Genomic DNA, 26678 nt, shown 5'->3' with positions numbered 1-26678 from the left:
TGCCTGTCAAAGCACCATTCACAGTTATTGGATTCCTAGTAAAGCACCTTAAAAGCAGCTATTTTGTGCAGAGACTTGTTGATCCAAGGTGCCACTCAGTCGGCTCCCAAACTGACAGACTCAGGAAATCGTCCAGTCTTGTTTGCCTCATTTCCAGGAACTTTAAACTATTAAATTAGCTTTCTGAGTGTGGGTATGGAAAAAATTAGCAGAGCAGCAATTTTCTCATAATGATCAAAATAGTTTTACTATAGTTGAATGTTTTTTTTCCTCCCTTCTCTATATAATTTTGAGGCGTTGCGCGGTGAAATGTGTCTCTACGTCTCATTATTCCTTCCTAGACACTCTTAAAAACATCAGAAATAAGATATAAAATGAAAAGGCTTTAATGTTTTGTTATTTTTTTTATTTATCCCTCAACCTAGGATCCTGGTGTCCTTCTGGACCCTTTAGATAACATGTAAGTGCTTTGGGGGTGACAGTTAAGGGGCTATATTCTTTATTATTTTAAGAATAGTAAAATTAAAGTTGGATTTTTCAAAAGTTTTCATTGTGAAATTAGTGATACTGCCATAAATTAGTCAATTTTAATCTAGTTTTCAAATAAATGTAGGTCATCGTATGTCCATTTACAAAAAAATAAAATAAAATCAGCCGTACACGAGTTGCTATGACTGGAACATTTAGGTTTTCTTTTGTCAGAATCCCCCCAAAATAACTCTGGGGTTTCTGATGAAGCACAGGTTGGAAGTGGTCCTTCACGAGTCCCGCCCTACCTGCACACACCCTCTCTTTGTCTCACCCGTCCACCCCTCCAGCTGTCTCCCACACTGTCTCTCAGTCAGACTCTCTGATTGCTGATTGGTGCTTCCAGGTGATCTCAGACCTGTTTCCATGCCTCCTGAATATAACTGGCTGGCCGAAGCCAAGGAACCCAGCATGGGCAAGAGAGGGAGCAGAGGTATACACGAACACACACACACACACACACACATGCACGATAACACATACACACACACACAGAAAGGGAAGGAAAAACACAGCATTTAACGGCGTTGATGTTGCCGGGTCAAAGTGGCGCCATGCTTCGCTCCATGCTCAGCTCAGCTCATCGTCTGGTTTGTCCATGGTGCTTTGGTTGTGTGAGGATACATATCAAACCTGGCATGTATCTCTAAGAGCGACTATTAGACACAAATGCAAGGAAATTGCATTTATACAGCGGCTTGGGTAAGGAGAACGTGACCAATTCTAAGCAGCCTTGCTATTTTGGTGGCGGGGTTCGATCTGTATTCAACGGAGCATCCTCCGCTCTACCTTTAGAAAGTCTATGAATATTATTAAGGTACAGTCCTAATGTACGAGGCTGGCCTTTCTTCTTCTCCTCCTCCTTTTTATCTCTTTCTGGATGTTCATTTTGAAACTCAGGGCCGGTAAACAATTGAGTTGGGGAGTTTTTATCTGTGCCGGAGCAGAATCAAAGCTCGTGTCACAGGCGAGATTTAGCAATAGAGCCCTGCGTATCAACATAATCACTACAAACAGATTATCGATGTATGTCCCCCAACTGTGATCCCATATCAGCTCTTACTGCTCTGAGGCACTTTCATGCCTTTCCGTTGGGGTTTTATCTGTAAAAGGGGGACCTACATTCAGGCTCAGCTGTTCTTATTCTGTGCCTCGCCCTGGACTCCAAGACGTTATCTTCTCCCTCCGAGGATTTCTCCTCCATCTTATCCATTGTTCTGACCCAAACCGGCATCTAATGTCCATGCAAACCCTTGTCCTCTCATTTCCCACAGATTCGGACAACTCGCTGCTGCGGTATCTCAGCGACGACAAGATCCTGGTGATCGAGGAGGAGCCCGAGGGTCTGGGCAGAGAGAGCCGGCGGGATTCCACCAGACGCTCGCGTCGCAAGAGCCGTAATCCCAGCAGCCCCAGCTTTCCGATCAGCCCCTCCATGCTTTCCTCCACCTTACGGCTTGACCAACCACCTGAGCCTCTCCCGGTACGTACAAAGACTCGGAAAACCTTTCAGTCCTGCAATCTGGCTTGGAGAAGTATTTATACTCCCTACAGTTCTTTTCCACATTTTGTCACATCGAACACAAATTTAACATATTTATTGCAATTCTAGTTTTGTTTTTCTGCATTTTCATGTGATAAACCAACAAAGCTGCATGTAAATGTAAAGTTGAAGGAGCATGATTGATGGTTTTCATTTCATCTGCACTCAGATCTTTTGAGTAAGTGCTGAAAAGGGCCATCTTTTTCCTGTTCTTTGCAAAAATATGTAAAGCTTGGTCAGACTGGATGGAGAGCAACGTGAGCATATGTTTTCATTCCTAATAGGATTTATTTTTTGAAGTTGACCTGGCCATTGTAACTTGATTTTGGTTTGATGCAAACCTTGTGGTGTGCTAACTTCCTGTCAAATGCGCCACAATCGCCAAAATGAAAGTACTTGCAGGCCAGTTTTCTTTTTCTTTTTTAAATGGTAAGATAATATTTTAGATTTTTTTTTTACTTGCACTTTAAGGAAACAAAGTAATCCGATTTTGTATCTGTAAATAATTATATATCCAAGAATGTTTGTCTCAGTAAAACAGAAAAAAAATATTTTCCTAAGTTTTTTTTGAGCTTATTGTTTTCTATGTAGTAGATCTTGAAATGTTTTTTCTACGCTCTACAAAGTGCAAGATATGAGTCAGTCTTTGTTCAAAACGCTTTCTGTTTTTAGTCATTTTTAATGAATGTGTACATCCAAGTCTGCTGTTGTGCAAATGTCACTGGAGGTTCATGGTGGCAGTTTTAAATTTCAAAAAAGAAGAAAAAAACCACCAAAGTTTATTAAAGACAAATATTTTGTGTTGTGCATAATTTCTATTTTAAAACAACTTAAAATTTCAATAGATGCCCAGTTGCAATGTCATGGCGGGTTTACAGCTGTCCACTGTTCTTTCCATTTTTGGATAATGGATTGACCAGAACTCTGTGAAATGTTCCAGTCTTAGGATGGATTTTTAAAAAATCTTTAAACTTGTCCATAATTGCATGCCCGACATATCTGCTGTTCCTTGGACTTCATGAAGTCATGATGACGATTTTGTTCTCCAGCAAACCTCTGAGGCTGGAAACAGAACAGATGTGTTTCTTTTTGCTGTGAGGAAATAACATTAAGATGGTCTTTGTTTAGTAATTGTATGACTTTTTAAAGTGGAATCATTTTTATTCAGGACAGTTAAAGTAAAGGGTACAGAAAACAAGTGCATGCCACACTTTTCAGATTAGTTCTTGGGAAAAAAAACCCTCTAGTACAAATTCAGTCTACTTTTAAAATTATACGCTGTTTATCACAGAGAATACAACTGAAATATATTGAAGTTTGTGGTAAAGTGAACTAATTACAACATGTTACGCTAATTTTAATTTAGAAAACACTGACACACAAAGTTTTATTGTCTGTCACGACTCACCGGTAAAAATGCGAAGCTTGTTTCTGCAACAACAACAATCATAACTTTGATACTTTAAGTGTTCAGCAGCCATACAATGCAAAATACTTTCTGTTGACACTTACTGATTGACTATTAATTTCCAAGAGAGCCGACGTCTCACCCTCCGTCCTGTTGCATAGGCCGACCTCTCTGGTTCAGCCCAAAACGATGAGCTCGTGTAATTACTGCAGAGAGCTTCGAACATCAGAAACTGTGGGATGCAGTTGATGCATCCCACAGTTTCATAAAGTGATGTGAGCGCTTTATGCTGCTGAAGCGTAAAGGCTGGAAGAATGGGTAGAGAGCAGTGGTAATCCCAGTTACATAAATTAATTGGTATGGAAAACATGGCTGCTGTAGTGACTGAAGGATAAAGGATTTATGAACAAACTTTTATCTTTAGACGTGTGAATGTGGGCTCATCAGAGTTGGACCATAAACAACATAAGCAGAGTTGAGTAGTAACTAGTTACATTTACTTGAGTAACTTTTTTGACAAAAAAATTACTTTTAGGAGTATTTCTACTACTCTGTGCTTTTTACTTTGACTTGGGTAATTTCATTATAAAACAAACACATTTTAACCAAAAATTCACCAGAAAACACACCTGCAGATTTTGTTAGTTTCATAAGTTTTTTTATTGAAAGAAACTTGATTTAGTTATTTTTTGTTACTCATTTGAATTATCGTCATTTCCGTCTTTAAGATACCAAAATTTCTTATATTTATATTTTTGTCTGTCTCACTGCGTACTTTTTAAATATTAAATGATTGATAATTTGATCAGTTTCTCAGTACTTAAGTAGACGTTTTACTAAATACTTTTTTGCTCTTTCTTGAGTAATTTCTTGGACGGATACTTTTTACTTTTACTTGAGTAAAAATGTGTTGAGGTGGTGCTACTCTTACTTGAGTAAAATTCTTTTGGTTACTCTACACACCTCAATCAAATGTCTGAGTTACCTCCACTTCATGCCATCAGGTTTGACAGAAGCCTGGTAATAAGTAAATTATTTGATTCAGGCGCTCTGGAGAGAGAGAATAGAGCTCCAGCTTCAGAAAATGTTGTTAATTTGTGACGCAATCAAATGAAGCTTGTCAAATTTAATTTATTTGTGTGTAATGAGACAATTTAATGAACTTAACACATTTATTTGGATAAACTTAATTTGATTACGTGCAATAAATTAATCAGGACTGGCCCAAGATTTCATGGGGCCTTGAGTAGAATATGATTTAGGGGCCCCTCTCACTACAGCGCCATCGTTGACGGCGCTTCGATACAGATTTAGTGGAATCTGGGAGAGGAGGCCGAGCTTAATAGGTCGAGCTGAAAAGCAATCACATTTTGCTGACAATTGGTTATTATTAGCTGAGACGTATCTGTGGACAAACCAACTCGAACGCAAAGATTCATCTCATACCATCAAGTTGTTGCTATGGTAACACAACAATCAAACTATGAGGATTTATTTTTCTGCATTTTTACAAAGTAAACTAATTCATTGAAAATCTTTTACTTTATCTATGCTGAAACCGCAAAAAAAATAATAATGTTGATCTGAATAAGCGAATTTAAAAATTCTAGGTCTGGGTTAAAAAAAGAGTCAAGTATAATTTGGATAGAATGAGTAGATTATTTTATGCCCCTTTTATATGTTTGTTTATCGCAGCCCCAGGGAGTTACGATAAACATGCCGCCACCGCAGACGCAGCTCCCGTCGTGTGTGTTTGTCTGTGTATATTTGCTGTAACCGATTAATGATCCGTGCTTGAAGAACCCATGGATCATCAGTTGGGCTTTCCACAATGGCTGGATGTGGTTCTGTCGATGTTCTCCGTGTTCGTCTGCTACTTTTTATACTCTTGGTTGCGGAGAACCTCGCCGAGCGGAGTAGCGGCATTGTTTGCTCGCGTGAACAGCTGATTGCGCTGTGTGGGCCTCTGCTGCTGCCCGGAGATGGGCCTGTGGTTCCAGAGGAGTTACGGAGGAGATGACAGGGCTGCGGTTCTGGAGTTAAACGGAGGTAGAAGAGGAGACGGCGCAGGCCAGCGATACCGGCAATTATCGTGGGGAACGTGAGGTCTTTGGGAAATTGGACAGATGAACTCACGGCGCTGGTTAGGACCCAGAAAGAGTACTGGGAGTGCAGTATCTTCTGCTTCACGGAAACCTGGCTGCACTCGCTTATTCCAGACTACAGCGTGGAGGTCCCTGGATTTTCCTTGGTGCGGGGAACAGGGACTTTTCCAAGAGTCGGAAGAAGAGGGGCGGCGGGATTGCACTTTATGTGAGTGAGAGGTGGTGTAATCCCGGTCATGTTAACGTGAAGGAACAGATTTGTAGCCCGGACATTGAACTTCTGGCTGTGGGAATGCGGCCGTGTTATTTACCGAGGGAGTTTACGTCCGCCATTTTGATCGCTGTTTACATTCCCCCATCAGCTGATGCAGCGGTGGCCTGTGACGTCATCAGCTCTACCACAGCCAAACTCCAGACTCAACACCCGGACGTTGTTATTGTGTCTTGTCTCTAAGCTGTAACTGCGAAGTAATTTCCCTGCTGGGATGAATAAAGTACTTCTATTCTATTCTATTCTATAATGCAAAAGTACATAAATGATACTTATAAAAGATCAGACTGAAACAAAGTGGTACAGTAGCTTGTTCTCCATCTTATATATTATATTTTGTTCTATAAAGTATTGAAGGTCAATACTGAATCTAAAGACACGCCACAGATTTTCAGTTTATTGTGTTTTTATTTTTGTAATCATGTCCTCTCTGATTCAAACTGGAGTCCTCTACCAGAGCTTGAGGGTAGCTCAGTTTTTCCTAGGGCTGCTTAGAGAGCTCAGAGGTTGTTCCTGGAATTTGCTGCAGCTTCGAGGTCAAAGGCCAAAGTCCACAGAAAGACCACCGCCAGCTGTAAGGCCGCGACTCTTCACAAATTCTCTGCTTCCTCTTACAGCCCTGGGTATACTTTGTGAGCTTCTAGCGTTCTTTGCTCTTCACGTTTTCTGTTTTTACCTAGAGGATAGGTCATTGTGTCTGCAGATAAACACACATTGCCGTTTGCGGACGGGCATGTGTGTGTGTGTGTGTGTTGGGAGTGTTTGTCATGCAGAGGTGACGAAGATAAGTGCTACTTCATGGCCGCCAGTATCGTGGATGATACTGGCGGCCATGACAGTGACATTGAGGCACGCCCCTTTTTGTAGCATTCATATTCTCTCTCACGTACAAGCCAGCACACACACACACTCCAGCACACAGGAGTGCATTTGTATGCACGGTATGCATCTCACAGCTCATCCTAACTCATCCTAATATCCCTATCTCCTCTGACACACCGGAGTCTAAACAGGAGTTTATCCCGAACAAACACCCCTTCACACACACACACACACACACACACCCGCATACAAAGAGCAGCATCCCTGTGAGTAGGTGTATGACTCAGCATCAGCTAGACCAATTAGAAGCGCGACTGACAGACTGTGCTTTAAACCCGCAGCATGCAAACAAACACGCCGCTTACACAGCCCAGCTCTCGCCAGCCCCGACTCTAACCCTCTCAGCTGCGTGTTTTTCATGGATGTGACTCATCTTTGTTCGCCAGCACATGAGGTGTTCTCTCTCTTTCCCCCCCCCCTAACAAGCATATGCCGTCTTAACAACCTGCTCGTTTTCACGTTTTATTTATTTCTTGGTCCCCTACTAATCGTGTCCCCTCCCATGAAATCGGTGCTTTTACGGAAACCAACCCTAAACAAAGCCAGTACAGGCTAATGCGAAATACAAAGCGTGCGCTGGCTCCAAGTTACGTGTGTGTGTGTGTGTGTTTCAAAGTTTTTGCGAAAGTGGCTGGATTAGTGGATAACGGTCCCCTGGACACACTGACTGAGCCGCTTCGCTTTCTAATCAGAAATGATCCCAATCATCTCTTCTCACCTTCGGCTTACGGCGCCCAGTTCCCTCTGCGGCTTCAGATTGATCATCCACACAGGCCGGCTTGGAATGGAAAAAAAAAATTTTAAATGATTGAGAAATACAGTGGATTTTTGCAGAGAGGATTAGCTTAAGGGTTCACAAATGATTAGATTTGTGGTGCTAGGGAATAATTCTTGTAACACCAGGCCTCAGTAAATTATAGTCATCAAGAAATCAAGTCTGTAATCAGGCTAAGAACAGTCTGCTCTGTAATGGAGCCGTTTCTGATTTAGGGGCTTGTGCGGCTACTGTGTCTGTACAAATGTAAATAAATGCTGAATGGCATTTTTAAAGCAAGGTAAGAAATCTTGCTTTTAAAAAAAACGTCCATCTCACAGGACGGGACTAGAGGAAAGTTTTTTTTTACATTTTTTGTTGTTTTTTGGTTGAAATATTCACCTTTTTGAAACAACACAGAGACAGCTTTGCTGTATTCACTGAGACATTTCACAACAGGAATATCTTTTTAGCTAAGCCAGTCCATCGTTGTGCTTCTGGAAGGTGACCTTTCACCCCAGTTTCAGGTCGTTTGCAGCCTTTAAGATGTTTTCTTCCAGTACTGCCCTGTGTTTATCTCCATCAGCTCTGACCAGCTTTCCTGTCCCTGCTGAGAAAAAGCTTCCACATCGTTTGGTTTCTTTCAAATTTGGTTCTCTTCTCTCCAATCTTCCATAAAAGCCACTTTGTACCCAACTAAAAGTTGTGCAATTGACAGATTATCCAAACGGTGCAAAAATAGCGAACTATTAATTGTCATTTCATTCAGAATAGTTATATATAATCTTTTATTTAAGCCAAAATATTTCCCATCAACATTATTGTTTCCTTTCGTCATCGTTGTTTTCCAATGTGGAGACGACAGAGCATCACTAAGAGTTGTAGAACTCAACTCCGGTATTGGTCGTATGTCAATCTTGGATGAGTTTGACTTTTGTTTTTGTTTTGACTTGTCAAGACTGGCAGGCAACTTAAATATGTTTTTATGTCTATACAATGTGCTGAAGGGAAGAAAGAGAGAACGAATACTAGCCACAAAGGGTTTGTTAGCATCATATTAAATCCTACAAATTAAGGATAGTGAGTTTAAAGTCAAGTTTATTTGTATAACACAGGTCAGCAACGTCTGTGTATGCATCATTTTCATCTGGCTCAGGAACTATTTTTGATTTAGAAGGAGTATGGGGAAGAGGATTATAGATGATTGAACTATAGGATGGAAAAGAAGTACGATTATGTAAGTCAGACTTCGTCTTACTCCTTTTCAGACTGACAGTCACCGAACAAGTGGTGTATTTGCATGTATTTGAGAATGTATATTTGGTAGTAGGGCGTTGCATTTACACTTAGAAAATATGAAAGTTTTGGGGTGCTGTGGAGGCGCAGGGGCAAAGCACGACCCACGTATTGAGGCCTTAGTCCTCGTGGCGGTGGTCACAGGCTCGATTCCCGGCCTGGCGACATTTGCCGCATGTCTTCCTCCTCTCTCATTACCCTGTTTCCTGCTGAACTACTTTCAAATGAAGGCCACTAGAGGCAATAAAACCTTTAAAGAAAACATGAAAGTTTTATTTTTGTTATGTTTTGTCTGAAATCAAATTTATCATCAGCAGCAGCAACACGGCAATTGAGTGTGATAAAAACTTAATACAGACACCAGTTATGAGACAAGCAACAAACATTACATTTTGTCACATGCCATCATTAAGAGTAATCAAATACACGTCAGATATATTGATCAATGTTCCAGTTATTATTAATCAAAAACAAGTCAGTGTTTCAGCTGTTTTGCAGTTTTCTGAAAGTTTGTTCCAGATTTGTGGTGTACAGAAGCTGAAAGCTGCTTCTCCATGTTTGGTTCTGGTTCTGGGGATGCAGAGCAGAACCAGAACCAGAAGACCTGAGGGGTCTGGAGGGTTGATACAACAACATCAGATCCTTGATGTATTGTGGTGCTAAACTGTTCAGTGATTTATAAACTAACAACAATATTTTTTTAAGTTTATTCTCTGAGCTACAGGGAGCCATTGGAAGGACTGCAAATACTTTTGGCAACAAAGTGGATGTGAAGTTGTAAGACTCACTTCAACTTCAATTAAATACTGGCTAATGCAACAGTATGAAAACATCTCTGTCCCCCCCCCCCATTTTTCCACTGAGGCACAGAAATATTCCTTAAAAACACCTCAACATTTGAGTAGAAATGCAAGACAATCGTCAAAATATGAAGCTCAGAACATCTTCAGAAATCAGAGCATTTATGTTACTCTTTTTAGATATTTAACTTTTTAAGACAGAAAACGGCAAAAAATGACACCGTAAACCAAAACGTCTCTAATTTACGATAAAATACAGTAAATTTTACGGATTTCGTGTACAGTGTTCAGTTTGTGTTACTGACTGGTCTGATGGAACATGAAACATTATTCATGTGGGAAGGTGAAGATGTGCATTTATGTTGCTTCCAGCTTTCTAATGGGTCCCCTTTCCTTCTCCGTCTTCCAGCGGGGTGCAGACACGCTGCGAGCAGACACGACCGACAGGTGAGTTCCCCCACATGCCTGCGATCGGGGAAGTGTTCGGTCACGAGCTATTTGTGGTCAAATCGAATCCTATCAATCCTCCTGCAGGTACTCTGGTACAGGAAGCTCAGGAGCCGCCTCCATGAGGAAGGTAGGTGGAGCTGGTGTTTTGTTTGTGTTTTTTGTCTGTGACACTGGCACATCTCAGTCCATAAAGAACAAAATTGCGTTTTTTTTTCTCAAGTATGTTCTCGTTTCGATTTCCCTCGTTTTGCTAAAGCATCACAGGCTTCACTCGCATCGACAATCTCCACAGCAGCCGCATCGGCTGTTACACGAAAACCAGTTTTGTAGAAATAATAGCCGAACCCCCAGCCGTGCATGAACAGAGGACATTTCTAAGAATAAACGGGGACTGTAAGGACTGTAATGATGAAATCAAACAGAGCAATCAATCGAGGTAAATAGATTTCCATATTTAGGCTGTCGTGACTCAGGAGCTGCTGCAGCCACCAGCTCGAACCTTTCCTCCAAGGCGCTGCGACTCAGTTTGGTTCAATTTAAACAGAAATCAGGAACCGTTTCAGGGTTGTTTTTTTTTACAGACAAACATTCTCGCACAAATTAGAATGAAATAAAGTTAAAATAATACACCATAAAACTCATATTTTAACTGTTTATTTGTTTTCAGAAGGTAGATATCCGATAGTAAGTCTTACTTATTCCTTAAAGGTATTTGAAATATCTTGGGTAGGGGTAAACCATAGTTTTTCTAGGATTTTACATTTCCCCAGTCATTTCTTTTAATTAAAATGTTACCTATATCATGTGTAGTCCATGTGTTTTTCTACTCACTTTAAAGTCTGTTTGTCAAGCAGGCAACTGCGAAATTGCTCAAAGAAATGAGAGTCATGCTTAGCTTTTAAGAAAGCAATTTATATTCCTTTCTGAGATATATTTGTATCTCAGTTTTAGAATTTGAATGATAAAATCTCATTTTCACCAGGTTAAAAAAATGAAACATAATCACACCACAAATGTAACCATATTCTTCTTTATTAAATAAAGCTGAAGCCAAACTGGAAAATGTAAAGAGCAACTAAATACAAATACAACCATATAATAATAAATGGTTGCATTCATTTGTGTGCTTACATACAATAATAAAGGGTCAAAATAATTTTATTGGTCACTGATTATTGTCAATTTGCTTAGTAACCTCATGTTTATGCACTATATTATATTGACCATAATAAATGCTAAATATTTACATTCATTTTTTTTGCAAAGAAATATAATAAAGAATAGATTAATAATCGAATGGCCTCCACATTATTCAACACCCCAACAAGTTAAAATCAAAAGCAATCCATAACAATTTGCCTGTTGGTCTGTTTAAATCCCAAATGATTGATTTCCTTCAAAGTGCATTGTTTTACTATCAAGATGTTTCATTTGATAAACGCCCTAGCTAAACATGTACTTTTGATCGCATAGAATAGTTGTGCAGCAATTTCATTCCGTTAGAATATTTATTTCTCCTTTTCAGTCATACAGCAGTTCAGACAAGTTTACCCTCCCAATATGGCGGCACCATTCACTTCTGAAAATGCTACGTCTAGCTGCTAGCTCAGCAAATTATGCTTCTAATCCAGCAGAGAAACAAAACATCAACAAAGACCCAGTGACCGTAAAAACAGGTAGCCTATGCAAAGTTTGGTACAACTTTAAGCAAAAAAAAAAAAGTACATATTTTTACGCTTGAAAGTTTTTAATAGGTAATATCTATTAGAAGATTGTCTTTTGGCAGAAAACAGATGGAGGTTTGGAAAAAAAAAAAAAGGACCCAGTTAAACCAAAATGAAAACTTAAAAGCACAGAGCAAATATAGTTAGCATAGCACAAAACCTTCACTCCAATAGTTAGCTTTAGCATATTTTGGTACTATTACAGTTTCCTTACTGCTTTCAGTCTGTTTTTATTGAGGATGTATTAATATGTAAAAAGCTACGGTTAGAGTAAAAGGGTTTAACTGCTGGGCTAAAACTGTTCCTGATGCTTTTACGTGAGATTCCAGCCAATGTGGCTAGCTACCACAAAAGTAGCATGTTTAATAAAATGTAAAAAAAATAAATAAATAATTATGCCATTTAAATCAAAACGCAAATGGAAAAAGGCGAGCTTAAAATGGGAAGTAAATGGGCTGCTCTAAATTTTTGCCTTTGTCCGTTATTATTAAGCCTGAACTTTGCTAACACCTTTCTCTCTCCTCCTTTCAGTCTTTCCATTACACGTCTTTAAGAACAAAAACCAAAAAGAGAAGTAAAGGTAAGTATGTCATTGTTTCTTCCTTTATTCGTCCTATATTTAGTCAATTTTAATAACATGCAGCGAAACATTTTTTTGTTTTTGTGAATTCTGCCTGAGAGTTGAACAAATACTTCATCAGAAACTGTTTCTCAGCGATGAGTCACCGAATGACAAGGCTTGAAATAATATTAAAAGGCCATCAACTCTGACATCTGCAGTTTATATATATATATATATATATATATATATATATATATTTGGAAAGTACTGATGTACTTTACTGGATGAAAATAGATGAAAGACAAACTCACACATAAGAGACACAAAAGATTGCGTGTATTCTTGCTCCCATTTTGTCCTTTATTTGACTCCCAGTAATTAATGATTTGCCTTTTTTTTTTTTTTTTTTGGCCAGTCTCCATTTGTCACTGTCTCGGGTGTAATGTGCTCCGAATATAATAAAGGGTTGCAGAAGTTGCAAAACCACTTCTGCGGCTGACACGTTTGGGGGTTTTTTTGCCTCCTGACCCAGGTTCCCTCACCAGTGCCAGTCGAAGGAGAATCTCCTGTAAGGATTTGGGCCACGGCGACTGCGAGGGCTGGCTGTGGAAGAAGAAGGACGCTAAAGGCTATTTCACCCAAAAATGGAGGAAGTACTGGTTCATCCTCAAAGAATCTTGCCTTTACTGGTACACCAACCAAAACGTAAGACATTTACGTCAATAGTCGTTTAGCTTCTCCGTCTCCTTTCTGATACATTTTCAAGCCATGAAAGGGTTGAACACGTTTTTTGCTTTTTTTGCTTATTGCTCAGAAGATGTAGACGGATCCGACTGTTTTCATGCGTCAGCCTGCTTCTCTGTTGGTACTGCTGATAAAAGGAGTGTAAAAAGCCTAAAGATAACTCCATCTTTTATTGCGTCATGATAACATCACTGGAAATTTGTGGGATATTTAAGGTTCAACTTGAGTGCCATCACGGCATTAAGAAAAAGAGGATCATGTTTTTTTTAAATCTTTGATTTCTAAGTTGATGACCGTGTCTAGACACTTTGGTTTAGCAACACACGATTTGCTGTTCCAGCGGGTTATGAATATGAAGTGACTACTGGACGGAGGGCCCGTATTTCTCTTGCCATGATGCACAAACTGTATGGAGGCAAAAGAGGTGAAAAGAATAAGAGCGTCATCCTTTGCAAGCCAATTCCATACCAGCTGGTAGGCAGGCGAACTTCTGCTTTTACATCAAAATCATAAACATGAAGCTTATTCTTCTTATCGGGTCTTTAACTTTAGTCAGATTAGACTACGACTCAGCTGGTCATCAACAATTAACTCTCCAGGCGGCTCAAGTGTGAAACAAAGGCTGGATACTTTGAAAAGCTTTCTCTTCCATAGATCCCGGGAACCTCATGAACTCTTTGAAATACCAGGAGATTTTCAATAAAAGCTGGTGGTCTCTAACAGTAAGCTAATAAAGACCACCCAAAAATGTGACCAAGTTAACATAGACCCAAACTCAGCTCTTTTTCCTCTGCCATCTGAGTCCGTAGTCCTAAATCCTGTAGGAAACCTGTTGAGTGAAAGAGCACAGTTAGTGAGCTAAGGAGAAATAAACAAATACAGCAGCCAGAGGTTCATTCCTCTGTGTGATCCAACCACCTGGAGCCTTACTGAAGATTAAGCAACTCCTTGTGTCCAGAAGCAGGTTGTGCAATGTGTTTACAGCATTGGCATCAACAGTTGTGACAAGCATTATTTTGAGAAAAACATTAATTTCTCAATGTGGGAGTTATTTTTTTTCCCCTCACTGAATAAAGTTTTATTTGACTTAAAGCTACTTTCTTTCTAAATTTGTTGACTAAATAAGGAGTATAGCTTCAGGCTTTTTACATACCTTTAGAAAACATAGATTCCTATGAATAAAGACGGTCCGTTATTTCATGTTTACACGATGATTAATGATATTTACTTCATGCATTGCAGATTTCTGATAAAAAAGTTGGTTACATGTATTTTATTTTAAAAAAATCACATTCTGCATGCTTTTATGTTTCCATTTGGGTCTCAGCTGCTTCTGAAAACAGCCTGAGCGCTAAAAAAATAAAAATCACCCAGCTGTTAAAAGTCAAAATCAGCGGGCATTGCACCGTTACCTAGCAACCCAAGTGTAGCACCAGTCAGCTGGTTTTACCTCTGCACGCGCTGTACAATGGCTGCTGGAAAAGGCAGGTAATTAGTTGCTGACCTACCATTTAGAAAACACTTGCTGCATACTTGTTGGTTGAGCAGCAGGCTCTACTGTTGCTTTTCAAAGATGTATGGCTGTATAGTTGCGAATCTGTTCGCAGCCATTTTTGCGTGCGAGTGTAAACGTTGAGTTTGGGGGGCGGGGCAAGCAGCAGCTTATTTGGATTTAAAGTGACAAGATGCCCCAAAACAGCAACTTCTGAAAGGAGATAAAAATAGGCAGAACTGACTACATCTAAAATATATCAAACATGTTTTGTATAGCGCATAGACCTGTCCTAACCTGATGAAAAAGAAGCATACACAGTAGGTTACCTTTAAACTTTTGAAGCTTTGCAAGAACACCGTTTTATGCAAGATTGCTTTTCATGACTAAAACATCACTTTTATGTAACATTTGTATTGCCCTAAGTGATAATGAACATTCGGATGACGATATTATCAGTTTTAATTTCAAAGTACATTAAATGTAGCCCACTTAAGAGAACCACAGCTTGGTTTTTTTATGCTAAGTGTGTCTTAGTAAACCATCCCTGCCAACGTAAACAGCAGCTCTTGTTTTCATGCACTCCACCTCGCCGATCGTATCCTCCGTAAAATTGGTACATCAGTGTGCCTGACATTTTGTTCTCTGTGTGGATGATGTACCGCCGCTCTCCATCTGTCTCCGCCCGCAGGATGAGAAGGCTGAGGGCTTCATCAGCCTCCCCGAGTTCAGAATAGACCGAGCCATAGAGTGCAGGCGGAAATTGTGAGTCTCCCCTTCACATGTCGCCAGAATTACTAATCAAGCACATTTGCTCTCACCCACACAACGTGAACGCACACAAACGCGCCGTGCATGCTGGAAAAAAAAACAAGGGGTGGGGGAAGAAGGAGAAGAGGAAGAAAAAAAAGCTAATCAGACTCCTTCTCTCTGGCTGACTGCAGCGCCTTCAAAGCCTGTCACCCCAAAATCAAGAGCTTCTTCTTCGCCACAGATTGTCTCGAGGAGATGAACAGGTGAGCTTCATCTTTGCGTGTGTGTGTGTGTGTGTGTTGGGGTGAACAGCAGTCAGAGATCAGGGACGCCACGTGTCATGTTTATGAATATTTTAGCCGAATAAAACAAGTTTACACAGGGCAGCGGCCCACCAACGCCACACTGCGCATGAATAAGACATGATCCTGGTCTTCTGTTGATAAACGTAAGAGCTGGGAGCACATGTGACTGAAGGGGTGTGTGTGTGTGTGTGTGTATCTATGAGTCACGTGTGTGCATCTGAGAGGGAGATTGTAATGATATTTGCAGGAGTGCCATCTGATGAGCTCTAATTATCTACACCTCCCCTGAATGACATGTGGAGATAATTGGAGGATCGTAATTAAGCAGCTATATTTGACTTCTGTGCAACATTTTGTTGGTTCGTGTGGTTGCCAGTGTGGTTGCAGGCACTTTCACAAGTTTTCTGTGCGAGAACACGGATGTCTCTGTAAGAAATGAAAGTTGTTTGAATGTCATCGCAGCTTTTTTTTTTTAGTACTTACCAAACTAAAACTAAATATAGACTCTGTTTTGTGGAGCTGAAGCAGTCGAGGTTTGATGAATTTGAAAACAGTTTCACGTTTCCTGGGAAGAAGTCAGGACCCGTTTAGGGGTCGCAGGGGGTTGTGAGGAGCCAAGCAGGTTAGGCATCAGAATATGGTGCTAATTTTCTAAAACCAGAAAAAGAGCTTTTGTTTCCACAACACAGGAAACTCAAAAAACTAACGCAGAGCCAAACTACCAACTTTTAACAGCGGATTTGTGAAATCTTTTTTTGAAATCCCACCAGAGATTTTCGACAGAGTTTTTGTCGGGTGATTGACGTCTACTTGAGTATCATCCAAGACCTTTTCTAAAACCAAACCCAGCAGGATTTTCGGATTTGCTTGGGACCAGATCTGTTTGACAGCCCAGTGACATTCAAACTAAAGTTTCCTCACAGACATCATGAACTCTCTGACGTTGGACTGGATCCCTCTTGACCATCACACACTCCACGTTTCCATTGCCAAAGAAATCTAGTGTCTGCTGTTTAGTTTGTAATCATTTTCTACTTTGCTTAAGGCAGAAGTTTTAAACATTTCAGAAATGTCTCTTGACAAAACTGTAAAATTTCTAATAGGCAAAGGAACATTGAGGTTTTCTCTTTAAAGCACCCATGATGCAACTAATGAGGCTCCTGGGAGTTGTAATCAGGTTTACCAGCCTGATTTCCAATATTTCTGCTCCAATAAAGAGTTCTGTTGAATAACTTTGAGAGTGTAATATTTATGAAACGGTTAAATTTGGATTTGGATGAGATTCTTGAGATATTAGATTATATTTAACTAAACTGTTCTTCCATTTATTTTAGCACCTGCACAGTCCAGGTTTTGGCCAGTAGTAAAGCGATGAAATGAGAAAGAAAACAAAATCAGGAATGTGAATACTTGAACATTTTTGCGACCTTACTCAGGCCTGTCCAAATAATACATTTTGTTGGACGATAAATTGTCCCAGTAATTATCGCGATAAACGTTAATATTGTTGTTTTGAGACCATTTTCAAGTAATATAACAAGAATGGCACATCAATGCACTCTCTCTGTGACTAATAAACTTTAATTTTGTAAAGAACACTCCACACTGGAACTGGAAGATCTTTTAAATCTCCAAAATGAAGCTCAACCAAACAATAAATAAAACAGAAATAAAATCCACACACACCCAAGGCCATGTATGAAATGATTTCAGATTTAATCATCAGAATGGAAATGATCAAGGTCATGTTAATTTATATCTCAATTAATTCATTAACTGCTTAATGCGACAGGCTCAACCACAGGTGTCTGTGGAGGGACACAGGGGCATGATGGGACATGGAGTGAAGACAAATTGGTGTCCGTGGCTTAGAGGAAGTCGGACCTTTCCTTCCTGATTTTACTTTTCCCTTTCTGAAATGATTACGAATGTTTGGGAAGCACCTCAGGAGGAAGAAGTCTGCTTGTTCATGGTGATCTACATCTATTATCAAATTCACTACCTCTGATTGGTCCATAGCCACCCATTCTTCCTTCTCTCTCCTTCCTTCTGCACTCCATTTTCATTTTTTTTTATTCCTGTCTTTACATCCGCTGTAAGTCTGCTTGCTTCTTGCAGGTGGATGAACCGGCTGGGCTTAGCTGCTATTGGCTACACACCTGACGATAAGGTGCCACGCCCCGATGAAGGTGCGTCTATAAAAAAAATAAGCTGCTCCTTTCCTTCCTGCTGGTGAATTCACATGCCTGCGTGCCGTTTGTGTTTGTCCTCACATCAGACTACTGGAGCGAGAGCGATCAAGACGAGGTTGACGGATCGATGACACTCAAACAGGAGGGGCCCTCGTCCCTCTGTGATACTTACCACCGCACGCCATCTGTGAGTAACGCAGCCTCTCATTCAGGCCCACTCGACATTCTCTCCGCAGCGTTTCATTCTGATGGAATATTTTATTCCTAAAAGCCCCACAGTTTTCAGAGCTGCACACAGCAGAGCTCTCAGCATTAATAAAACATCAGAGTGGGAGACTATCTGGTTCTTTAAGCAGCAAAGATCACAGTCACGCTGCCAGAACGTTTACCCTGTCTGACCTCTAGGTGGCAGTAGGTCGCGCTGCTCATGACATCTTTGCTCCTCGTCAGCGGAGGCTCGTGATGTTTTACATGCTGGCTGTCATGAATGTAGACGAGTAAAGGCCACATGTGTCGCATGTCAATGCTGTGGGTGACGTTTCTGTCTACAAAACAACGATCCAAAGTCGAGCTGTATTAGCATATCGTCCAAAACTGAATTCTGCAAAGCTTCATTTATGTTTGTAAACAGGTGAAGTAGGATGTTTACACACACCATATAAAGAGACACACAGCCTCTCTTCCCCACTGTATGATATTAAGTCAGACTAAACATCCTTTATATGCCAGAAAAATTTAAAAAACAGATTTTTTTTTTTTTTACATATTTTTTGCTTTACTTTCTTCAAAATCAAAAGTTTACATACAGTACGTCTACTATATGTAAACAGTAAATGTTTACAGTAAGCATTTACTTTATATAAGCATACAGTAAATAGGTATGTTAGCTTTAAATATGTATGTATTGCAACACCATTGTTCTTATTTTGATTAATTTTTAACTGCCGTTTTATCACACCTAGAATTTATTTAGTATTAGTTTTTTACCCCTAAAAATTCAGTTTCCAATCATTCTCCAAGCCTAACTTGCTGCTCACAGTAACGTTCCGACAGATCGTTCCTTCTGGGTATCTTCTCTAGAGTAATCATGGCTGCACCATGATTTCTCAAACTAAAACCATTCAGCAGTCATGTCAATCTTTTTTTTGTGTGTGTACTTACACCTCTATCATTTCATTGCTTTTTTTGCTCTCTTATTTTGGTGTATTTCTGCCTTTTCTTCTCTCCGTCCTCGCCCACCTGGTCTTGCTCTGCTCGTCTCCTGTCTTTGTCTGTCCGTGCTCACACACCACACCCGCTTGGTAACATTTTCCTCCTGCTCGCTCCGTCACACCTGATCCCCACTCAGGCCAACCTCCTCCACAGTTACGACCAGTTGCCCCGCTCGTTGAGCTCCATGAGTCTCCTGCGCTCCACTCCATCCCCTCTCCCCAAAAGTGCCTCCACCTCCCCGATTCCTCCACAGATGGTCTCTTCCACCTCCCCTCTCCCTCTCCAGGTGAATTCCTCCAGCCCTTTCCCGGAGTCCAAGCACGGTCGACATTTCTCGAGCGAGTCCACGCACTCTCACTCCTCGGCCGAGGACCAGCGCGGAGACGGCATGGGCATGGGGACGGGCACGGGCAGCACCAGCACCCACTCGTCCAGCTGCCGCTCGTCCCACCGCGAGCGCCGCTCCTGGCAGGACCTCATCGAGACCCCGCTGACCAGCGCGGGGCTGCACTTCCTGCAGACGGCGCCGGGGGAGAGCGAGTATGGCGGCCTGATTGGGGGAATGGCCGGAGAGATGGGGTACTACGGCGGGCTGGGCAGGCAGGGAATGTCCCCGGAGAGGCGCCGGCAAGCGACGCTACCCGTACGGCGACACCATGCGGCGGAGAGGGACAGGGAGCGGGACGGGCCCTTCCCGCTGGAGCGAGGGCCGTACACACACAACCACACGCACCGACGCTCCCACAAGCAGCGGAGCCAGAGTCTACCCAGGAACAGAGATCCAATCCTGGGGAAATTTCTGCACAGTGCGGCTCATATGGAGGAAAGGAGTGAGGATGAGGAGGCAGAGAGCTCAGCTGCAGACATGCTGGAGGCAGAGGATGGTAAGAAGACGAACTCGCCTGTTCCATTTTGGTTCATATTGAATCGTACATGTGATAAAAGTGGAAGGATTTACATTATCTAACCTATACATCTCTAGAAAATGTAAACATGTTAAAGAAAATGACATTTTTCTAAACTGTGTATTTACAGGGCACTGCAATATTTGATTGTGTCTTAAAAATCTTACTTGTGAAGTACTGGAACATTAATTTTCTTACCTTGTACAAAACGTCCTTACGATCGATGGCTGCTATCCATTGAAGTCTTCTTTCCTCTTCAAAAGGTTTACAATAAAAATAAGTTTGGTTTACATCCTTGTGTGTTTATTCAGCTGAAACAACGCATAGGTTGTTTTGACGTCCGTCACGACGAAGTGGGTCGCTTCCTGGAGACAGTGACGCTGCGTGGAAAGGGTCAAAAGCAGTGACCCTTAATTTGCTGTCTTCAGTTTTATACTGGTCTGAATCTCACTAATCTCACTTCCTGCCCTCTGGGTTTTCCAGACCTGCGGGATTTCAGAATGGACAGCAGAGAAAGGAGAGTGTCGGAGGGAAGGGAACGACGAATTTCAGACGGACGCGACCCTGAGCCTCTGGACGGGCTAGAGCAGCTCTACCGGGCCCTGGAGCAAGCCAATGTGAACGCTCTGGGGGACCCCAGGCCCTGCAGCAAACAGGAGCTGCGACGCTGTTTCACCCAGAGAGTCAGGGACCCCCTGCTCAACGACCGGCTGCACCGGGTCCGAGCCCTCCGCAGCACTTTGAAGGTACCGTCGCCAAATCCGTCACGCCTTATTATTCTAGAAGGCTCCAGCGATGAAGTTTTATTTAAGACAGATGCTGATGACGATTATTTTGACGTCAGTATAACCAATCTCCAATATGGTTGATTCTTGAAGTCGATTTGCTTTTTCTTCCTTCATTTACAAATAAAAAAAGACAAAAGCCTCAATTTAGACAGCATGATAACAAACAATGTACAACATTCAAATGCAGGGTTTCCCCCAGGAAACTTGCTAAGCTCAGTAGTAGGGATGCTTGGGCAGTCTGCCAGTGACTCACCATGCTTTTAGATTAAAAAATGTGGCAGTTGTGGTGGCTCAGGGGTTAAGCACAACCCACATAAGGAGGCCTTAGTCCTCGATGCGGACGTCGCAGGTTCGATTCCCGGCCTGCTGACCTTCGCTCCATGTCTTCCCTTTCTCTCATTATCCTACTTTCCTGTCACAGCACTTTCAAGTAATAGCCACTAGAGCCAAAAACAAACAAACAAGAAAAAATGTTAACAGGAAATTTGATAATATGACTTGGAATGGACAATATGTTATTGGAAGTCGTTAGCTGCGCTTCCATTACAAATGTGCGCAAAACTTTGTCGATAATCGGCTAATGTTGAAAAGACTCAAATTTACAATTGCTGTGTTTACATTAAATAAGAAATTAAACTCACACATGAATAAAATCATGTTGTAGCCATCATCCTCCTACCGCTTCCAGTCGTCTTTTCCGCCAGTAGTAACATCTGGTTGTCGATCATACGACTCGCAGGATGTAAAAAAAAAATTTCCATTTCAGTTTTGCGGAATACACTACTTTCAATACAGCCCCCAAAACAAATCACCTCATGCTAGCGCAACAAACTTTTTACGCTAGGAAAAAAATCCTAGCGTAAAAATGCTAGGAAAAAATGTACAATTTCTCAAAATTGCCGTTCTTCCATTAAGCAAATTTATCTTCATAATTCCAATTATATGGTCAATGGAAACGCAGCTGCTGTTGACAATATTTAAGCACCCAACCATGAAGTGTTAAGTCTCGGCTTGTTCTTAAAGCGAGCTTTGGTCACTATCAGGTCCGACCTAAGGCACAAGTCGAATGATAAATCTATTAAATCTGATTCAATGACTTCATCTAAAAAGCTTTAAATTGTTTTACATTTCAAGACGAGTTCCATCTTGTTGGTGTCTCTTTGGTCCTGCAGGCCAAAGAGTCTGAGCTGGAAGTGATCTGCGCCCTTCTCGAGGACCCCACGCTCTGCTCCCAGACCTTCAGAGAGTGGAAGCAGTGGCACAGCGAGCTCTACGCCGAAATCTGCCAGCTCAGCCCTGGCACCAACGGCCAGGATGACCTCTCCCCGATGGGCGCGCCCCTCATGACCCACACGCACTCCTTCATCGAGACGCACGTGTGAGGTGTGCGGCACGGGGCAGCCGACGCGCGAAACCCCAACTCTCGGCCCGGAGAGCCTCCCGTGGTCCCGTCACGACTCCGAGCACGCACTCACACACCAACACGGGGACAGACTTTGTAAGATGTGTAAATATCACAGAAGGGGGGGGGGAGCAGTCTGAGAGGTGCGTGGATGAACTTTTGATAATCACGAGGACCCTCCCCCCACACAGGGTGCCTATTGCATGCCTGAACAGAAAGCATTAATCTTCCTTTGTCTATGGAACTCACCTAAAGTCCACACGCTTGTCGAGCAAAACAGGAAAACAACAAAAAAAGGGAGACTTTGAGCCCATGTTTTGTTTCTTTGTGTTTTTTTTTGTTTGTTTTTGTTGTCGATGTTAGAGGACGGGGGGAGGCTATGTAGCAGCAATACAGACGAGAAACCTTTTCACCACAGCACTGTACTTTTCTACTGACGAACTTTGCACCCAGAGCCACCAGTTCTCCCCCTTTCTCTAAAAATTGTTTTCTTTACTTCTCATTGCATATCTCGTTGATTTACAGGGAAACCGCTGTTATTTCAGGCTGATCTCTCGTGGGAAATTGTGAGAACAGGAATAAATATAGAAACGCCGTTTCTATATTTATTTTTATTTTTTTCTTAAAGCTGTTTCTCTGGGAACCCATGAAATTAAGCATCAAGCAACAACTGTGCCGGCCACAAAGCACGCTCCTTTAAACTGTGAAGTGTTCAGACGTCCTTGCAGAAGGAGGCTCCTCTGTTCAAATGCAATCCCGTTTTTTTTGCACCTTCTGATTTCTTTGTTCTCCTTCTTCTCCCCCTCTTCCCCCTATCTAATAGTTCTCAAAAAGACTTGTGTAAATGTGAATACTGATGTAAATGTTTGAGTTCCACTACCACTGTGATACGCTTCTAGAGGTAGCGGAGAGAGACGGTGTTTCTATTAGTGTGGGTGCAAGACTACTTTTGTTTTTCTTTTTCCTTTTTCTTTTTTTTTTACCTTTTTTTTTTTTTTTCCACTCAATGCAAGAGCAAAGGAGTTCTCTTTTCAAAGAAGTCACTCACTACAAAGAATGCACTTTCTGTATCTCTGTGTCCCATCGGCTGCATCACAGGGTCTCCGTCTCATCGGCCTCCTTCCCATTGCTGTTCAGATATCAGGTAAAAAGCGTTTGCCGTCTCATTTGCTAACGATTCGTGTACAGTCTGCAGATATATTTAAGCCTAGAGGAGAATATATAAATCTATTTACGTTTTTGTGTCATAGATATAATGTAAAGTAAGATGTATTCTATGCCAAGGTTTTTTGCAGTGCCCCGCCCTCCACCCTCCACCCTCCTCTTTACACAGGGCGCTCGGCAGCGGTCGTACCGGCTCAGCTCACAGCTGGCCCATTTCTCTGCGATGCGTTGCACGAGGAAAGGTCTGGAACTGGTCAGAGTGGGACAGGGTAAAAATACTGTGGATTATTTTTCTTCCTTTTTTATTTATTAGTCTTGTAGCGCATGGTACATGCAAAAAAGTACGTTTTTTGTTGGGGGTTTTTTTTTTTTAATAGCGTATATTTTCAAAATCTTTCTTTCATTGCATACGGTTTAAAGACACACACTGTACATCCGAAGGTGATATTTCTTTTTGCTGCTCAGCTCTTTCATAATGCAGTTGTTGAATTTCGTACTCAAGCGGACGGTTTCAGTTTGTTGTTTTTTGGTTCGTCTGCAGTGTCTCCTGGAAGTATTCACAGCCCATAAACATACTCTGAATTTGTCTCATTAATTCCTCAAACTTCGCTGTATTTAATTAGGATTTTATGTAACAGAGCCAGGGCCGGATTTAAAAGGATGCGGGCCCCTGGGCCGGAGCCCGTTTTGGCGCCAAATCCACCACAAATAAACTCTTCTACTAATGCAAATACACTAATACATTAATAGGTATTATAGGTATCCTATAAACAGGCGGGTATGAATTGATGCATGGTAGGTTTAATACATCCGCTGAGCAGTAATCCCATGTTATTCTCCCCTAAATACAAAGCTCCATAACTTTAAGCTTTTCACATACTTAATTATTGTTTAGAGTCATAAACAAAACCCAAATATTAATACAATTCACCTTATTTTGGTCTTTGAATTTCATATAAAGTACAATGGAAAACATGCATTTAATAAAAGAAATGAAAAGTCTGTGGGGTCCCCCAAAAATTGAGACCCTGTTCTATTTTTAATCCCTCTGTTGCTTAAAAGAAATAGTTGAATATAGTTTTCATTCTTCTTTTTTTTTTTTTTACAAATAATATCTGAAAAACACGGCATGCTTTCGTGTTCGTCCCTCATAAGTCAACACTTTGCCGCAGTTTCACCATGAGGTCTGTTGGGTAGGACTCTTCTGGATCTTGAGATAAATATGTTTCATATCATCGTCATTTACCACGGGCCTCTCCGCTGCTTCCTCTATCAACGCTCTCCTCGCCGGCCGTGTCTCGGTGGCTTTACAGTTCTGCTACGCGAGTTAAAAACTAACCCAGCTTTTAACTTCTCCTGCACTTTATTTCTGGCCTCTCTGCTGTGTTTCTTAGTCTTTATCAGGCATTTTGTTCATTCATTTTCCCTAATAATCCTCTGAACAGATTGGATTATTTTTTTAGGCCTGTCGGAGCAAAAATTTATTTGTAATATATTTTCATACCAGGCAACGTTTTTGCTGGAAGGGGATCTATTATGCGAAATTCCCGTTATGCATAGTGCAAATTTTTGTACTTCCATTCGGGTCTCTGCTGCTTCTAAAAAAAAGAAAGAAAATGAAACAACCCAAGCACTGTAAAAAGAAAAACACCCAGACTTTTTTGGGGGCAATAATCCTTTTTCAATTTCTGGAAAATAACTTCCCGATAGTTAAGGCCACATGTAGCGGCAGCTCCAGTCAGCTGGTTTTACCGCTGTATGCGCTTTACAATGGCTGCTGTGTGAATGCTGAGTTGGGCTTATTTGGATTTAAAGTGACAGGACGCCATAGAACAGCTCAAAATCCTGAGAACAGAGCAGACTAAAATCTCATTATCTAAATGTTTTGTGTAGCCCATAGACCTATCATAACTCACAATAGGTCTCCATTAACTTTAGACTATACATTTGAGTTGAACTATTCCACAAAAATCCTGGTGAAATGCTTTAAATGTATATTGTTATTGACTGTAATGTCAAATATGTGCGCAAACACAGCATAGGAAGGTTCATGGGGTGTTATTACTTTTACGAGACACTTCAAAAAACGTTTTTAGGTTTCTGTCTCTAGAGACATTAGTGCAGTTACCTAGGAATCCCTGTGAGGAAGTGGCTGATGCTGGCTGGTGACGGACTACCACACTGGAATGGTCCGTACCAATCGCTTCATCTGCAACTTCAGGCCAAGGACTCAATGGTGCCCCCTAGTGTCCAAGACTCTGAACAATGTGTAGCACCGGCTGCATCCAGCACTAACTACCGTGTGTCCTGATCTTGGTTTTTTTTTTCTGTCGGTCTTGAGTGGATTTCTTTCGTCATGTAACACTGAAGTGAAATATCCAACGCATCCGCAGCTCATGTTTTCCAACGGTTAATTTCAAGAGTGCCACAAAGAAACTTAACGATGCAAGCACTTTCCCTGTGCCTCCCAAAATCCTCTCTTTGACAGCAAAGGTCTCTCACCACACCAGTGTTGCTCGCACGCACACACACACACACACACACACACGCACGCACACACACACACACACACACACACACACACACACACACACGCCTGCGGCCGTCGAACAAGCTGCGATGCAGTTTCACGCTCTTCGATTTGTCGTACGAAGTCTTCTCTCTCCAGCTCAAACTGTAGACATACTGTAGATGAAGGAGTTCTGAGAGCGGTTTGCTTGTACACACTGATTGTGTTGCCCCTCCCGGATTTTTTTAAGGGTTTTGTTTTGTGTGTGTGTGTGTGTGTGTGTGGACCTGCAGAAACAGGCTGAAAAGGGAGATTCCACTGTGTGTTCTTTCAGGGGTGTACACCTTATGGTACATTGCACAGGTGTGTAAGATGTAAGTTGCACTGCGACATTAAAAAAAAAGGAACATATTGCTCTTTTTCAAGGATAATATTAGCTTACTGTTATTCTGTACATTCAACTGACTAAAGATATTAAAAAGAAAGAAAAATGACATTTATTCTTCCTAAAGTAGCCTTTTTTGATTTCATATATATGAAAGTACATAAATATATATAAATATAAATATATATATATATATATATTACAGAAAATACAGATTGTAAACCTAAGTTGTTAAACTTTGACTTCAATAAACTGAATCCTCTGCACTATGAGCTGCTGTTTCTTTCTGTGTCTGATGCATTGGTAGTGTTCTTGTAAAGCGAGTATGCGGGTTTCAACGTCAGAAATGGGAAAATTACATAATTATTCCAGTAAAAATGTGACACTTGTGCATTATAGGTCCATGATGCTCTGAGATGTATCGTATTTTAACCACTTATTTTTGTTATTATTGACGATTGTGGCTTCCAACTAATAAAAGCAAATGCATAAATCATAAAACTA

The 26678-nt window shown here is 41.3% G+C and overlaps 1 protein-coding gene and 1 long non-coding RNA gene across 4 annotated transcripts in view; one reads left to right on the top strand and one right to left on the bottom strand.

Moving 5' to 3' along the window:
* LOC114139042 (connector enhancer of kinase suppressor of ras 2) overlaps window positions 1-25653 on the top strand; it is an 86087-nt gene extending 60434 nt beyond the window's left edge. Inside the window, exons 12-24 of one of the 3 annotated variants that reach the window (XM_028008659.1) lie at window positions 875-961; window positions 1803-2011; window positions 9997-10034; window positions 10122-10164; window positions 12293-12341; window positions 12856-13028; window positions 15251-15324; window positions 15504-15575; window positions 17736-17806; window positions 17896-17996; window positions 19158-19905; window positions 20410-20672; window positions 21887-25653. In XM_028008659.1, the coding sequence (XP_027864460.1) occupies window positions 875-961; window positions 1803-2011; window positions 9997-10034; window positions 10122-10164; window positions 12293-12341; window positions 12856-13028; window positions 15251-15324; window positions 15504-15575; window positions 17736-17806; window positions 17896-17996; window positions 19158-19905; window positions 20410-20672; window positions 21887-22096 (2138 nt within the window). In that variant the 3' untranslated portion in view covers window positions 22097-25653. The remainder of the gene's footprint in view (window positions 1-874; window positions 962-1802; window positions 2012-9996; window positions 10035-10121; window positions 10165-12292; window positions 12342-12855; window positions 13029-15250; window positions 15325-15503; window positions 15576-17735; window positions 17807-17895; window positions 17997-19157; window positions 19906-20409; window positions 20673-21886) is intronic. The other 2 variants (XM_028008661.1, XM_028008660.1) reach the window with 2 other exon arrangements.
* LOC114139046 (uncharacterized) lies at window positions 20684-21394 on the bottom strand. The gene is made up of 3 exons (XR_003594373.1): window positions 21356-21394; window positions 20968-21154; window positions 20684-20822 (listed from the first exon to the last, which is right to left on the bottom strand). It is a non-coding gene; the product is annotated as an uncharacterized LOC114139046 (long non-coding RNA).
* Window positions 25654-26678: the final 1025 nt, after the last annotated feature.

This window comes from Xiphophorus couchianus, chromosome 23, assembly GCF_001444195.1.
Source record: "Xiphophorus couchianus chromosome 23, X_couchianus-1.0, whole genome shotgun sequence".
NCBI lineage: Eukaryota > Metazoa > Chordata > Actinopteri > Cyprinodontiformes > Poeciliidae > Xiphophorus > Xiphophorus couchianus.
This window is presented reverse-complemented; position numbering and strand designations above follow the sequence as displayed.